The sequence below is a fragment of the Chrysochloris asiatica genome, unplaced genomic scaffold (assembly GCF_000296735.1).
Source record: "Chrysochloris asiatica unplaced genomic scaffold, ChrAsi1.0 scaffold00094, whole genome shotgun sequence".
Classification (NCBI taxonomy): domain Eukaryota; kingdom Metazoa; phylum Chordata; class Mammalia; order Afrosoricida; family Chrysochloridae; genus Chrysochloris; species Chrysochloris asiatica.
The window spans coordinates 5,537,926-5,552,981 of record NW_006408612.1 but is presented as its reverse complement, the minus strand read 5'-3'; the positions used below and the strand labels follow the sequence as shown (position 1 = coordinate 5,552,981).

Here is a 15,056-nt window from a genome sequence, read left to right as displayed (position 1 = left end):
TGTTATGAGTCAGCCGACTCCATGGCACATAGCCAACCAATATCTCTGGTATCCTTGAAGAATCAAATATGGAGACTTTCTCTTCATTAAAATATCACATAAGCATAGAGTCAAAATTTGCATGTTATTTCATGGTTGAAAAGCCATCTGTGCCCTGTCTTGGAAGCACTCTCAGAATGTGACAGGTAAGGAGTCTAGAATTTGCACACTCTGTCCTGTCTGTGACCGATAATAACAGCCGCTTTGAGTGGTTATTGGTGGATTCAGCAGAATCACCCACTTTTCTTATAATATAAATGTCTTTATAACATAGAGCTCTGCAAGTGAAAATTGAACTTTGTCTTTGACCCTGTGACCTCAAGATCCTAATCAATATTGTTGTTATCGTTGTTGTTGTTGTTGTTGTTAAGTGCCATCGAGTTGGTTCCGACCCATAGTGACCCTTCACAGGGTTTCCGAGGCTGTAAATCTTTACAGAAGCTAAAAGCCTCATCTTTCTCCCGCGGAGCAGCTGGTAGTTTCGAATTGCTGACCTTGCGGTTCGCAACCACTACGCTACCAGAGCTCCTTGTTGTTAAGTGCCATTAAGTCAGTTCCAACCCATAGCAACCCTATCTAGTGTTCCCAAGGAGCAAGTGGTGAGGTTGAAACGCAGACCTTGTGGTTCAAACCGACTGCATTCTAGCCACAGTGGAATGGTGGCTTTAAAAGCCACAGATGCCTGGATCCCTGTCCCAGGTTTTCTGGTTGGATACACACTGGGATCAGGGTATTTGAAAGCTCCCCAGTACCTGTTATGCAGCAGTTTGAGAACCACTCCTCTAAATTGCTCTTCCACTACAAGTTGACTACAACTATTAAAAAGCTACTAGTACATGAAAGGAGTCCTGGTGTGGCGCTGTAGGATAAGCCCTGGACTGCTAATCACAAGGTCAGCATTACAACCCACCAGCCTCTCCTTGGAAACCCTATACAGGGTTGTTGTGAGTTGGAACCGACTCGATGGCACTTAAAAACAGCAACCGCAGTCCATTAAAAGCTATTTGAGGTCTTCCCGTTTTAAGTGTTGTCAATAAACTTGTGTGGTGCTGTAGGATAAGTACGGTTGGTGTTGCCAGTGAAGTTAAACCCATGGCATGTGAAGGACTTTTCCCCCAGTAAGTCAACTCCTGTCAATTGGGACTCCAGCTGTGACAGAGATGGGGCAAAACAGAAGCCCTACGAGATATGACACTGAAGACTCCTTGAAAGACCAACCAGGACTAGGCAGTGCCTCCCACCTCCATCCATGTGTGAGCCAAGACTACCTGTCAGGAACATCTGCAGTGGATGTGCTTCTGGCTCTGTTGTGAACATGGTCTTTTTGAGATGGAACCGATTTGAGGGCGCCTAACAACAACATTTGGGTTGTAAATCAGTAGCTAACAAGAAGCATTTATATTTATACCTTTGAAGACCTTGTTCCAACTCATAGCGCTCCTATATAGGATTTCCAAGGAGTGGCTGGTAAATTTGAACCACAGACCTTGCAGTTCAAACTGACCTTGTGGTTCTGTTTTATCCCACAGCGCCACACCAGACTCCATTATGTTTGCATAAAATGCAGCATCTTGCAAGTAGAACACATTGCTGCAGCACAGGAATAATTGCTAAGGCTATTTTGATTTCCAGGAGAAAATGCTCAAGTTCTTTGTTTTTGTTTTTCAGTTTACTAACTACCCAGATAGTTTTTGCATTTGAAGGATGGGAGAAGCAAACTAGGTTTCTTTGGAATTATCAACAGAATAAAAAAAAAGCAATTTGCTTTGACTATTTTCCTAAGAACTTAAAAATGTCTAGTTATACCATACCACCACATTTCTAAAAAATGCTTTCAAATACTTCTATGTTGCTGTTTTTAATTGCCGTGAAGTTGGTTCCAACTCATAGCGACCCTGTGTAGATTTTTTCCAAGGTGTAATTCTTTACAGGAGCAAAAAGCCTCAACTTTCTACTGCAGAGTAGCTGATGGTTCGAACCACACACCTTGTGGCTCACAGTTCAGTGCTTATCCTACAGGGCCACCACACACACCAGACACTTATATGGTGGTGGTGGTTGGTTATGTGCCGTGGAGTCGGTTCCAACTAATGGCAACCCTGTACAGGGTTTCCGAGGCTGTAAATCTTTACGGGAGCAGAAATCCTCATCTTTCTCCCGTGGAACAGCTGATAGTTTCAAGCTGCTGAACTCAAGTTTCGCAGCCCTATTCGTAACCACTATGCTTCCAGAGCTCCTTAGATCCTTATATAGTACTTTTTATTTGCTTTTTTGACTCAGTATTCCCAGCAGCAATGCTATGAGAGAGGTAACTGACACCCTTTTATAGACAGGAAGTTGAGTTCTGTAGGGTAACCAGTTTGCTCAGGGTCCAGATCCCACATTAGCATTTATAACCTTGGACCTTACTTAGCTAGTAGTCACTCTCTGTTAATCTGCCTCCCTGAAGTGGAATAACCAAAAAGGAACACTTACTATACTCAACCACTGAACCAATAAACAACATTCTTATCAATGGAGAAAAGATTGAAGTTGTCAAGGACTTCATTCTTCTTGGATCAACTATCAACATTCACAGAAGCAGCAGTCAAGAGCTCAGACGACATATTGCATTAGGCAAATCTACTGCACAGGAACTTTTTAAAGTGTTGAAGAGCAGAGATGTCAGCTTGAGGACTAAGGTGCGTCTGACCCAGGCCATGTTATTTTCATTAACCTCATATGCATGTGAAAGCTGGACAGTGAATAAGGATGATCATAGATGAATTGATGCCTTTGAGTTGTGGTGTTGGAGGAGAATACTGAAAGTGCCATGGACTGCCAAAAGAACCAATAGATCTGTTTTGGAAGAAGTGCAGCCAGAGTGCTCCTTGGAGGCCAGGATGGCTAAGCTTCGTCTCTCCTACTTTGGACATATTGTCCAGAGGAACCAGTCACTGGAGAAGGATGTCATGCTGGGTAAGATGGAGGGTCAGAGAAAAAGAGGAAGACCCCCAATGAAATGGATTGGCCAGGTGGCATCATTGATAGCATCAAGTGTGGCAGCAGTAGTGAGGTTGGCCCAGGATCGGACATTGTTTCGTTCTGCTGTGCATGGGGTCGCTATGAGTCAGTTCCGACTCGATGACACCTGACAACAACAACATATATACTCAAGATGACTGATCTTTGGTTTCCTGATGCCACTTCTGTATCCATCATAGAAAAGTGCTTATGTAATTACTGGTAATACTGCATTTACAGAACACAGGTTGTTGCTAAGTGTCATGGAGTCGGTTCCAACTCATTGTGACCCTGTATAGGGTTTCTGAGAGTTTAAATCTTCATGGGAGCAGAAAGTCTCATCTTTCTCCAGCAGGTAAAGAACATAGTCCTTCTAAAATCCATAAACAATTACATAGCTGTCCTATTCATTTTTAAAATAACATTTAGTAAGCTTGATGTCACAGTAAGTAGTTCAGTAACTATTTAAAAGGACTAATAAAATGTTTTTAAATTATCCCATTGTCAGTATAAACAAATGATCACCTGCTCTCAGTTTAACTGTATCATCTCCAATCTTATTACTAATTCAAAGCGAAAATAAATATTTAGCTATCAACATGTACTTGTTTTGCATATATGTGCATACATATTGCATTTATGTAATTACATGGGTGTTGGAGGAAACTCTGGAACTTGCTCTTGAATACACAGTAACTAAAGTGAATAGGAGAAATAATGACATGAAAGAGCTGAACTGAAGATTTCAAAAGTAAAGTATTATACAGAAATGTGCAAAGACCTGGAGTTAGAAACCAAAAGAGAAGAACATACTTGGCATTTCTCAAGATGAAATAACTGAAGAAGCCTCAACTTGCATTATTGGAGGATTCTATGGGGAAATTATTGAATCACACCAGAAGCATCAAAAGAAAATGGAAGAATACACAGAGTCACTGTACTCAAGAAAATTGGCCAATGTTCAGTCATTAGAACTTATGGTACTGAAGGAAGAAGTCCAATCGGCATTGAGGATATTGATGAAAAACAAGGATCCAGAATGTCATCTGAGATGTTTCAACAAACTGATGCACTCAGCTATCCCAAGAAATATGGAAGGCAGATATGGAAAGGATCCATATTTGTACCTATTCTAATTAAAGGTGATCCAACAGAATCCACAAATTATCAAACAATATAATTAATGCCACACCACAAGTCCCTCAAAATGTTATTGAAAATCATTCTTAAATGGTTGTAGCAGTAAGTTGGTGGCAGGCTCAGTTCAGAAGAAGACATGGAATGAGGGATATAATTGCTGACCTGAGATGGCTATTGGCTGAAAGCAGAGAATACCAGAGAGATAGTTACTTGTGGGTGTTTTTTTTTTTTACTATGCTAAGGCATTTGGCTATGTAGAACATAACAAATTATGGATAACATTACAAAGAATGGAAATTCCAGAACATTTCATTGTGATCACGCAGAACCTGTACGTAGACCAAGAGGCAGTTGTTGGAACAGAGCTAGGGGATACTGTGTGGTTTTAAATCAGAAAAGGTAAGCATTAGGGTTATATCCTTTCAGCATCCTTATTTAATTTGGATTCTGAGTAAATAATCAAAGAAGCTGAATTATATGAAGATGAATGCAGCATCAGGATTACAGGAAGACTCGTTAACAACCTTCAATATGTAGCAAGCAATCTTGCTTGCTGAAAGCAAAAAGGACTTGAAGCAGTTACCAACGAAGATCAAAGACTACAGCCTTCAGCATGGATTACACGTCAACATAAAACAAAAATCTTCACAACTGGGCCAATGAGGAACATCAAGATAAATGAAAAGATTGAAGTTGTCAAGAATTTCATTTTTATTGGATCCACAATCAGCTCATGGATGCAGCAGTAAAAAAAATCAAACAACATATTGTGATGGGCAAATCAGCTACAAAAGACCTTTTTAAAGTGTTAAAAAGCAAAGATATCACATTGAGGACATCCGAGTCATATTTTCTTTTTTTTTAATTAAATGTTTTTATTTTGCATTGAGTGAAAGTTTACAGGGCACATCATCAGCTTCACATTCAACCATTCATATAGCTTGTTTCATTACATTGATTATTATCCCCGCCATATATCCTCAGTTTACAGTGTTTCTCTCTATCCTCTTTAGCTTTTTTTTTTTTTTGGATGGGGGGTACTTGGCTTTTTGGAATTTACAGTCTCGGCTTTTAGGGAAGGTTTTTACATTTGTCTGTGGATATCCAGGGCTCATGTATGAGATTACTAACAAGCATTACTGAATAATCAGATGAGGGACAGTTTGCTATGTCTACTAGGTGGCTAGAGTCTGATCCTCAGAGCCTATGGTTTGGACGGTCATCAACGCTTGGGCCCACAGGGGCTTGGCCTCCTGACCGGGTCTGCCAAGTCATATTTTCAATCACTTCATATGCATGCGAAAGCTGGGCAATGAATAAGGAGCACTGGAGAAGAACTGAAGCCTTTGAACTATGTAGTTGTTGTTGTTAAGTGCTATCCAGTCTGTTCTGGCTCATAGCAACCCATCCGGCCCATAGTGACCCTTCCGGCCCATAGTGACCTTGTATATAGGTTTCTGAGGAGCAGCTGCTGAGCTTGAGCCACCAACTTGGTGGTTCAAATTGACTTTGCAGTCCAGCGCATTAACCCACAGCGCCACACCAGGACCCTGTAGTATTCACAAAGAGTATTGAAGGGCACCATGGACTGCTGGAAGAATGGACAGATCTGTCTTGAAGACTTAACAGCCAGTATGTTGCTTAGAAGCAAAGACGGTGAGAATCATGTATTGTGGACATGTTATCAAGAGGAACCAGTACCTAGAGAAAGACATCATGCTTTATAAAGTAGAAGGTCAACAAGAAAGAGTACGATCCCAAGGAGATAGCCTGCCGTGGTGGCTGCAACAATGAACTCATACGTAGAAGAGATGGTGAGGATGGTGCAGGATCAGGCAGTGTTTCAGTCTGTTATACACAGAGTTGCTTTGAGTCAAATCGAGCTTGAGGCACGTGACTGCTAATTTCTTGGTTAATTCTCCAAGAAAGCCTTCCCATATCTCAAAATTCCATACTTAAAGGGATACATGGTATGGCACTGCAGGATAATGCACTGGACTGCAAGGTCAGTTTGAATCAAAGGGTCAGTGGTTCAAACCCACCAGCTGCACCTCAGAAACCCTATACAGGATTGCTATGAGTCAGAACCGACCCGAAGGCACTTAACAACATAGCAATCCAGCAAGCACTCAGTTATTGCACATCGATGATGACTGTGGTACAGGGAATGTAGGATGTAAGGTATCAAATGAAATCTCTTTTCTTTCCGTACAGGCCCTCTCCCTCCGCCTCCTCCAATAAGCAGAAATGGCAACACGTCTCGAGCTCTGCCTGCCACCCCTCAGTTGCCGTCCAGGAGTGGGCTAGATAGCCCCAGAAGTGGGTCCAGGCCTCCTCTTCCTCCTGATAGGCCTGGTGCTGGAGTACCTCCCCCACCTCCCCCATCTACATCAATTAGAAATGGCTTCCAGGATTCATCCTGTGAAGGTGAGATGTGGTCCCCTCTCCTTGGAAACGTTTACAAGCTGTAGAACAGCAATCAAATAGCAAATTTGTTTGTTTGCAGTAACATTTCTTGGTTTGTATTACCCTCATTGTTATGGCACTGCATTGATCTGACTAACGTTTTAGGAGCCATCATGATTTCAAGTTCAAGATGGTAATCACCTCTTACTACTTCCCAAGAAGGCAGATAATTTTCCTCTGACCTGTTCCTTGTTTGAGTCTTGTGTTTTGTTAACTTGTCAGAGATTCCAGAATTTCTGAAAAGAACCATTGCTGTAGTTTACCTTCTTGTTATTTCATTTTTAAACAGTTTGTTGCAGGTAAGAGGCCAAAGGCCAACAGATACAGAATTGCTTACCTCTTCCATTGTTAATCTGAGTGGTTCCAGTTACTCGTGGGCCCCCTAGTGGGAAGAAAGATGTCCCAAACCTTGCCAGCCCCTCCCCTCCCCACTCCTGAGAAGGACCGGTTGGGTCCTAATCACTCTAGTTTTATAAGCAGGGACCTGCCTTTTCTTTGATGAGCATGCCAGTATATTTTAGTGATATTTATTAGCAGGCCAGTGTATTTAGAGATGTTACTCAGTAACATTTGTAGCCTTTTCAGCTTTTCTTGAACATCTAGACATAAAACTGGAAGTGAGTTTTGCCATTTTTTCTGTTTTACATTCTGTCTTTTTTCATGACCTAACATCTTCATAGCAGATTGTCTGTTACTGAAGATCCTGTTTGTTTCTCCCTAGATGAGTGGGAAAGCAGATTCGTCTTCCATCCGATTTCTGATTTGCCACCTCCAGAGCCATATGTACCAACGACCAAAAGTTATCCCAGTAAATTAGCAAGAAATGAAAGCCGGAGTGAGTATTTCTTCAAGGGCATTTGGTAGATTCCATCTTGAATAGAAAAGGCTATGTCCCATGGGGTATACAGGAAATCCAGGTCTCTTGCCTGGAATGGGTTGAAAACCCCATTCAAAACTTTGTAAATTCTGGTCCCTTCTATATGCTGTGGAAATTGAAAATATCCAGAATACATATGAGAAATAATTATTTTAATATGTCATTATCAGCTCAGAATACTTTTGGTTTACTAGTGAATTAAATAGTTTTATTTTGCTTGTTTGAACAACCTTTACCCCTTTTTAATCTTTCTGAGATAGGACAAATAGAGCCATCTTCTATTCCTGCTAGTTAAGAGTCTAGCAAAACCTCATATTAATGATTATGAAAGCTAGCTATAACTGCTTCCATCTTTTAAATGTATTATGATTATAGCTTTACCAAGCATTACATGAAAATTTTAAGTATACTCATAATCTCTCCATCTCAACATTACATATTTTCATTTTACCATTTTCTCTATATATAATTCTGATTTTTATATAGTCATAATTATGGAGTACAGTTTCATGGTGGTAAAATTTACATACCATTTCCTAGTAACGTTTCCCCATTTGACCACATGGTTTTCATTTAACATTATGCCATGAAGTCAGCATTCAATAATTTAGTTTATCATTATTAGACTTTTAGATTATTTTGGGGTTTTATTCTAATCTATCTAATGCTTCCATAAAGAAGCAACTTTCTTTTTCCCTGTTGAAGAGAAAATAGACAAATAAAAAGATATAGGACTAAGAAAGAATTTGCATGAAATACACATATATTAGTGATGAGGCTCACACTAATGATGTAGCAGTCTGAGCCTAGAGCCAAGCTCCCAAGCCAGAACTTGTGTGGAGAAAAAGTTATTGAGCATGTCAAATAATTGTCACCATGTCCCTAGCTGTGGCCCTCCTGCTTAGGTTGCCCTTTGTCCATTTTTTTTAAGAATAGGAAACAAAAATTTAGAAGGAGTCACATCAGGACTGTAGGGTGGGTGCCCGATGATTTCCTATTGAAATGCCCACCACACTGCCCTTGTTTGATAAGAGGAATGAGCAGGAGAATTGTCAGTGTAGAGAAAGATTCTCTAGTGAAGCTTTCCCCAGGCATTTTTCTGGTAAACTTTGGCTAACTTTCTCAAAACTCTCATAATAAACAGATGTTGTAGTTCTTTGGCCCTCAAAAAGACAGAAGTAAAAATGCTTTGAGCATCCCAAAACACTGTTACCATGATCTTTGATCTTGACTGGTCTGCTTTTGCTTTGACTGGACGACTTCCACCTCTTTGACTTCAGCACTGTACTTGGTAGAGCCAGGTTTCATCTCCTCAGAAATCCTTCAGGATCATGACCGCACTTGTTTAGAATTGAAAGCTCTGTTCTCGTCTGCAGCTGATCTGAACCCAACAGTTTTGGCATCCATTAAGCAGAAAGTTTGTTCAATTTTATTTTTTCAGTCAGAATTGTGTAAACTGAACCAGTTGAGACCAATATCTGTGATCTCAACTATTGTTTCTACTGTTGATCTTGGGTCCTCTTAAGTGCTGTCAAGTTGGTACCGACTCAGCGATCCTGCATAGGGTTTCCGAGGAGTAACTGGTGGGTTTGAATTGCTGACCTCATTCATGGTTTGCAGTTCAGTGCTTACCAGCGCCACACCAGGAGTCCACCTTCAAGTAAAGCATGGACAAAATTATTTTTTTTCCCTCCAGAAACAAACTATCCACATCATTTTGAGAGGAAAAAATTAATCTTTAGAGTATGGACTAGATTAATTTTTTTCCTCTCAAATTCATGTGGATAGCCTGCTGCTGGGGCTTCATCTTCAGCATTGTCTTGTCCCTTCTTAAAATGAGTTAGCCATTTGTAAACTGCGGGTTTCTTTGTGGCGTTGTTCCCATAAACTTTTAGTAAAGCATCAGTCATTTTACCGGTCTTCCATGCAAGCTTCACCATACATTTGATTTTTGCTCTTACTTCTGTTTTATCAAGCATTCCTGTTGCCCTGAGAGGGGGCTCTTATCCTTCCTAGTGCCTCAACCTGGAGTCTGTTCAGACTTGTTATAACAAGTTAGGATGAGTTTATTTTGGTGCAAAAAATTTTCAGTTTTCGTAATAGTTTTTGAGGGTTCCTTGTAGCGTATCATTAGTAATTATACTGATAATGAGTAATGACTTTGAAAGATATGCAAGCTAACATGTAGCTATATATGATCCTATTTCTAGAAAAAAAGTTAAGTGTATAGAATAAAACAAATGGAGAATATGCATGTAATGTGATTATCTCTAGATGTTACTAGCTTGGACTATTTTTTTTTTTTGGTTGTCATTCATCCATATTTTCTAAATCTTTTCTAGTAAGCACATACTCTGTGTCTGATAAACAGAAAATTAATTTTTTGAAAAAAAAAGCTTTCTTTGTGGGTGGGGAGTCCTTCTCTGGTAATACTAATTCAGGTCCTTTCTTACTCACTTATTCACATTTGCTAGTTAGTCTTCAGCCTTGGTCATAGACCATAAAACCAAACCCACTGTGGTAGAATGAAATCTGACTCATCTCAACTCTGTAGAGCAGAGAACAACTGCACCTAGGGTGTCCAAGGCTGTAAATATTGATGCGAGCACACTGCCACATCATTCTCCTGCAGAACATCTGTTAGGTTCAAACTTACAACCTTTTAGCTTGAAGCCAAATGTTTAGCCACTGTGTCAATAGGGCTCCTTGCCTTGGTCATCGGGGCTAAGATAGTGGGTACCTCTGCCACCATCCCTGAAATTCCACAGTAAAGACATAAGAAATTCTAACCAAAATTATATATGTGTCTCTTTTTACCCCATCAAGGTGGATCCAATCGAAGAGAAAGGGGTGCCCCCCCACTTCCTCCTATCCCAAGGTGATCCTCATCTGCCTTCCTCCACACGAGCTCAAGAGCTGCTTTTATTGTTGCTATCCAAGAATTGCACGCCCTCTTCCCCTTTTCTTTCCCTTGTACCGTTTATACTGGCAGCAGGGAAAAGAGGTGAGGTAGGAATATGTGTGCTAGGGGGTGGGGGTGGGAATCCAGTAAAGGAATGCACCTGGCTTTTTATATTATGTATATCCTCAAAGCTATGCTTGCTTCAGCTACAGCCCACTAGCGTTGGCTGCTTGAAAGTGGATAGACTTTTATGGCAAGTAGGCAGAGATGAACTTTAGCCCAGCTTTCAACCAACAGATTCTAACATTTTTTGCTACAGAACCATTATTATTCAAGCTGTTTACTTCCGTGCCTTTTATGCATGCTTGTCCTCCTACCTGTTTCCATGAACCATGGCCCACCTAAGCAGGTAGCTTGAATGAGTATTCCCATGATACTTCAGGGTAACAGGATGTCCAATCTTTGGCAGACTGAGTTAGGGTCTAAGACCAACTTTCCATTAGAAGTAACAGAAATAAAATGTGAGCCACGAACACAATTAAAAATTTTGTAGTAGCCACATTCTAAATTATTTTTTTAAAGCAGGTGAAATTTTAACATGCTTTATTTAACCCTATGTATGCAAAATATTATTTCAACCTCGGATCAATATGAAAATTCATGAGATTTTTACTTTCTTTTTGGTACTAAGTCTTCCAATCTTGGTGTGTATTTTACATCTCCATTTAGACAAGCCACAGCTCAAGGGCTCAGCAACCACATGTGACTCGTGGCTACCATGTTGGACAGCACACATGTAAAAGACAGAGGCTAATGGAAAAACCTCTTGGCTTTTTTATTTTGCAGGGTTTGGTTTTTTGGGTTTTTTTAAGACATGATGAACTTTAGCAATCCAAAACATAATTACTAAAAATGAAGTCAGGACACGGCACCTTGTTTGGTAGTCATCTTGCCTTAAGATTTGATTCTTATTTTCCCTCCCTTCTAAATATGTGTATACAAGTATTGTTTCACAGTAGCAAGGTCAGAAATTGATCTAGTATGGTTTACAGTCACATGGGATAAAGCCATTGGAAAGAGACTGAAAGTCCATCGAGTTTTCTGGGCTGAGACCCAGCTGGCTTGTGCACTCACTTGTTGGCTGGACTCCTTGCCTGATGGATTTGAAGCCTCTCCCAACAAGCATGCAGCTTAGGGCTAGGAGAGGCTGGGCAGACTTCATCATGGGAGGAAGGAAGAAAGTCAGGGCAAGGTCACAAATCCCAAGCATGGAAAAAGGGAAGAGATTTCAGTTGGTGGGTAAAGCTCGCTCCAAAAATCTTAATCTGATACTTGTAGGGTTGAGAGAATTAGGAAGATAGTGACTGGAAACTGGAGGGAATTTGTTCTGAATCTATCAGGAAAATAATTTGTCTTAGATCTATGCAAATAAAGCTCTGCTGAAAGACTATAGGAAAAGCCAGCCTTGCCTTTTTATATATGATTTTGTTTACAAAACCTTACTGGGATTTTTTAATATAGCTCTAGAGATGGGAAACAGTATTTCCACTTAGATTTTTTTATATGGTTGATTATGTTTAAAATCACCATTACTTTTTAAAAGTGTATGACCACGTATGTATATGTTATCTACATAAACTTTGTATCATGTTTTCAGTGTATTATCCATGTATTACTGGCAGATTATAATCAGTCCAAAGAAAAATTTGAAAAATGCATTCCTACATAGAGAATAAACGTTTCATTTATATAAAAGCAAAGAAACTTAGAGGTGTCTAACAAATGATAAGGTTACCAATTTGAATATATTTTTATAACATTCCTTGCCAAAGTCCTAGACTTGATACATTAGAGAAGTTGGGGTTTTTTGTTTGCTTGTTTTTACCCCAGTCCTGTATTATTCATCTATTTTCCATAGAGTCACTTGGGGCCTGTTACCCAGAGAGAATAAAGAAATATAAAGGTGTAACAAGGTTGGCCAAGTATTTTACCTTTAGCATTTTGATAATCTAGCTGCATCCTTTTATTTTGGATTCTTTGATCCAACTTCAACAGTGATAGACATTCCTATGACAAATCTAATGAGCCTCTTCAGAAAAGCTGAAGTTTGGGCTTCCTACAGAAGATGGAAGAGAAAATCTAACGCAGAGAAAGTGGGTCTGAATTTTGTGAGCGGTGGTTAAGAATTGACCAATTTTCATGTCGGTCCCAACTTCGCAGAGACCACCATAAAGTTTTGAAATAGAGTCACAGTTCACAGTTGTCATTGATCCAGAATAGAGGTGTTTTTGAATGTACTTTTTGAAAGTGAATGTCTCCTTAGTATACCTACACACACTTTTTGAAAATTCATAATCTCATTACATCCACAACTTTGAATAGGTTGTACTCTAAATATAGCAGATCACAAGAGTGAGTATTTTGTTCCCTGAAATCAGAGCTCACATCTGATTTTTCTCCATAAAGTTTCCAGATTCAAAATGCAATACAGTATTTTAACATTCACATATCATTTTATATTGAAACTTATTACAGTATTAAAATGTAGTGTTTAGTATTTATTTCACTGTGCATTTATTTGATTTAGTAAAAACCAAGAGCAATGTTGAATCCAATGGTGCCTTACTTTGTAATTTGAAAAAGAAATCCATTTTTTTATGTCTAAGTAGCAGATTATTTGCATATTTGTAAAACTTGTTAGGCCTTTGGGTGACTCCCACCAGGCTTGAGCCTCTCTGGTCCCTCCCAGAGGAGACCAGCGACATCAGCCAGTCCTTGCTCCAAATCAATTGCCCTGTAGTCAATTCCAACTTACAGTGACTGAGTAAAACTGTTCCTGTAGGGTTTTCAAGGTTGTAAATCTTTGTGGAAACACACCACCACATTTTTCTTCCATGGAGCAGCTGGTGGGTTTGAACTGTCAATGGTTGAAAATGCAACAGGACCTGGTGGCATATGATACTCAAGTACTGGAACAAGATACAAAGGGACCTTGACACCCACATCAAGAAGGTGTTTGACAAGAAGTACAACCCTACCATGCACCTCATCATGGGGAGAAACTTCGATAGTTATGTGACATGTGAAACCAAGCAATTTGTTTACTTCTACCTGGGTCAAGTGGAGTCCTGGTGTGGCTCTATGGGTTAATGTGCTGGAGTACAAGATCGGTTTGAACTGCAAAGTCGGCAGTTCAAGCTCACCAGCCTGTCCTTGGAAACCCTGTGCAGAGTCACTATGGGTCAAGACCGACTCAACGGCATTTAACAACAACAACAACCTGGGTCACATGGCTATTTTTTTCAAATCTGGTTAAAGCCTGGACTGTGGCCATACACCCTGTCCACAAACAAGGACTGCAGCCTCAATTCCAAATACAGAGACTGAAATCTTTAGCCTAGCAAAAGGAGCACCTCCATCTTTGACCCTTCATTGTGTTGTTTTATACCCGGCCTTCTCTCTACTAATTTGTTGTGGTTATAAAGCAATGAGCAAAACCAACAGTTAGGTCTTTATACTTTAACTTGTAATATCAATTTTGTTATTTCAGTAGCAGAAATAGGAAGATTACTAAAATGCCCAAAAAATTCTAGCATGAAAATGTTTCCTGTTTATAGTCAGGGACTATAGAAGGGGAAAACAATCTTTTTCATACCACTGCACTATGTAAACATGCACATTTTGATATATATCATCAGGATAGTTTAAATGGTGGGGCAGAGTCTACACTAGACATCTGCATCTTTGTAAGTCAGCCAGACAATAAATAAAAAAATGGTATGTGTGTCAACTGGTGGTTTTTCTGTAAGTTTTGTCCGTGTAAATGAGAAGTCCTGATGTGGCGCTGCAGGGTAATGCACTGAACCGCAGATCAATTTGAACCACAAGTTCAGAGATTCATCCATCAGCCACTCCTTTGAAACCTTATACAGGGTCACTATGTACCAACTCAAAGGTACTTTACAACAACAACAATGTAAAGGAAAAAGCAAGAGACTGTTTTCTACTTTATACTGTGATAAAGACAACTCCCCCCCCCCCAGCAAAAAAAAGGTCCATATAAGTAAATATATATTGCACCTACTTTCTAAGTCATTTTTTGTTTTTCTTGAGGCCCTGCATCTTAGTCAAAAGCTGTTGTCTGTTTACTTGTGGTCAAATTTAGATTGAATCCTGACTCTGCCCCTGGCACCCTGTGAGGCAATAGACAAGTTGTTTAACTACTCTGAACTCTAGTTTCTTCATTTGCAAAATGAAAAAACTTCTTACAGAGGTTTTATGAAGTATTTGAAAGTAAAACTAGATGGTGGAAGGAGCGGAAGGCAATGATAAAGACTAGAATTGATGCTGATAAATATAGGAGAAGCCAGTGGAAATTCAGGAGGCCTCATAATGTTTGAACTAGCCATTCTCTGACTCTGTGTGTGTACATATCATGGTAAGTTAAGAGCTTGCCATGACCTGGCTCCATCAATTACTCAAAAACCACTTGTCTAAGTCTCCATTTTCTTATATGTGAATATCTTTATGGACTCAATATGCACATTAAATGAGATCCTTCACTCAGCACCATGTATGACTTATAAGCACTAAACAAATCGTACCCACTGTTAACTGAACTCAGAAATA

General features: G+C 39.7%; 1 protein-coding gene across 2 annotated transcripts in view; it reads left to right on the top strand.

Moving 5' to 3' along the window:
* WIPF1 (WAS/WASL interacting protein family, member 1) overlaps positions 1-10,484 on the top strand; it is a 162,032-nt gene extending 151,548 nt beyond the window's left edge. For both annotated transcript variants that reach the window (XM_006866656.1, XM_006866657.1), the window contains exons 6-8: positions 6,397-6,609; positions 7,370-7,483; positions 10,352-10,484. In XM_006866656.1, coding sequence (XP_006866718.1) covers positions 6,397-6,609; positions 7,370-7,483; positions 10,352-10,407 — 383 coding nt within the window. In that variant the 3' untranslated portion in view covers positions 10,408-10,484. The remainder of the gene's footprint in view (positions 1-6,396; positions 6,610-7,369; positions 7,484-10,351) is intronic.
* The last annotated feature ends 4,572 nt before the right edge of the window (positions 10,485-15,056 follow it).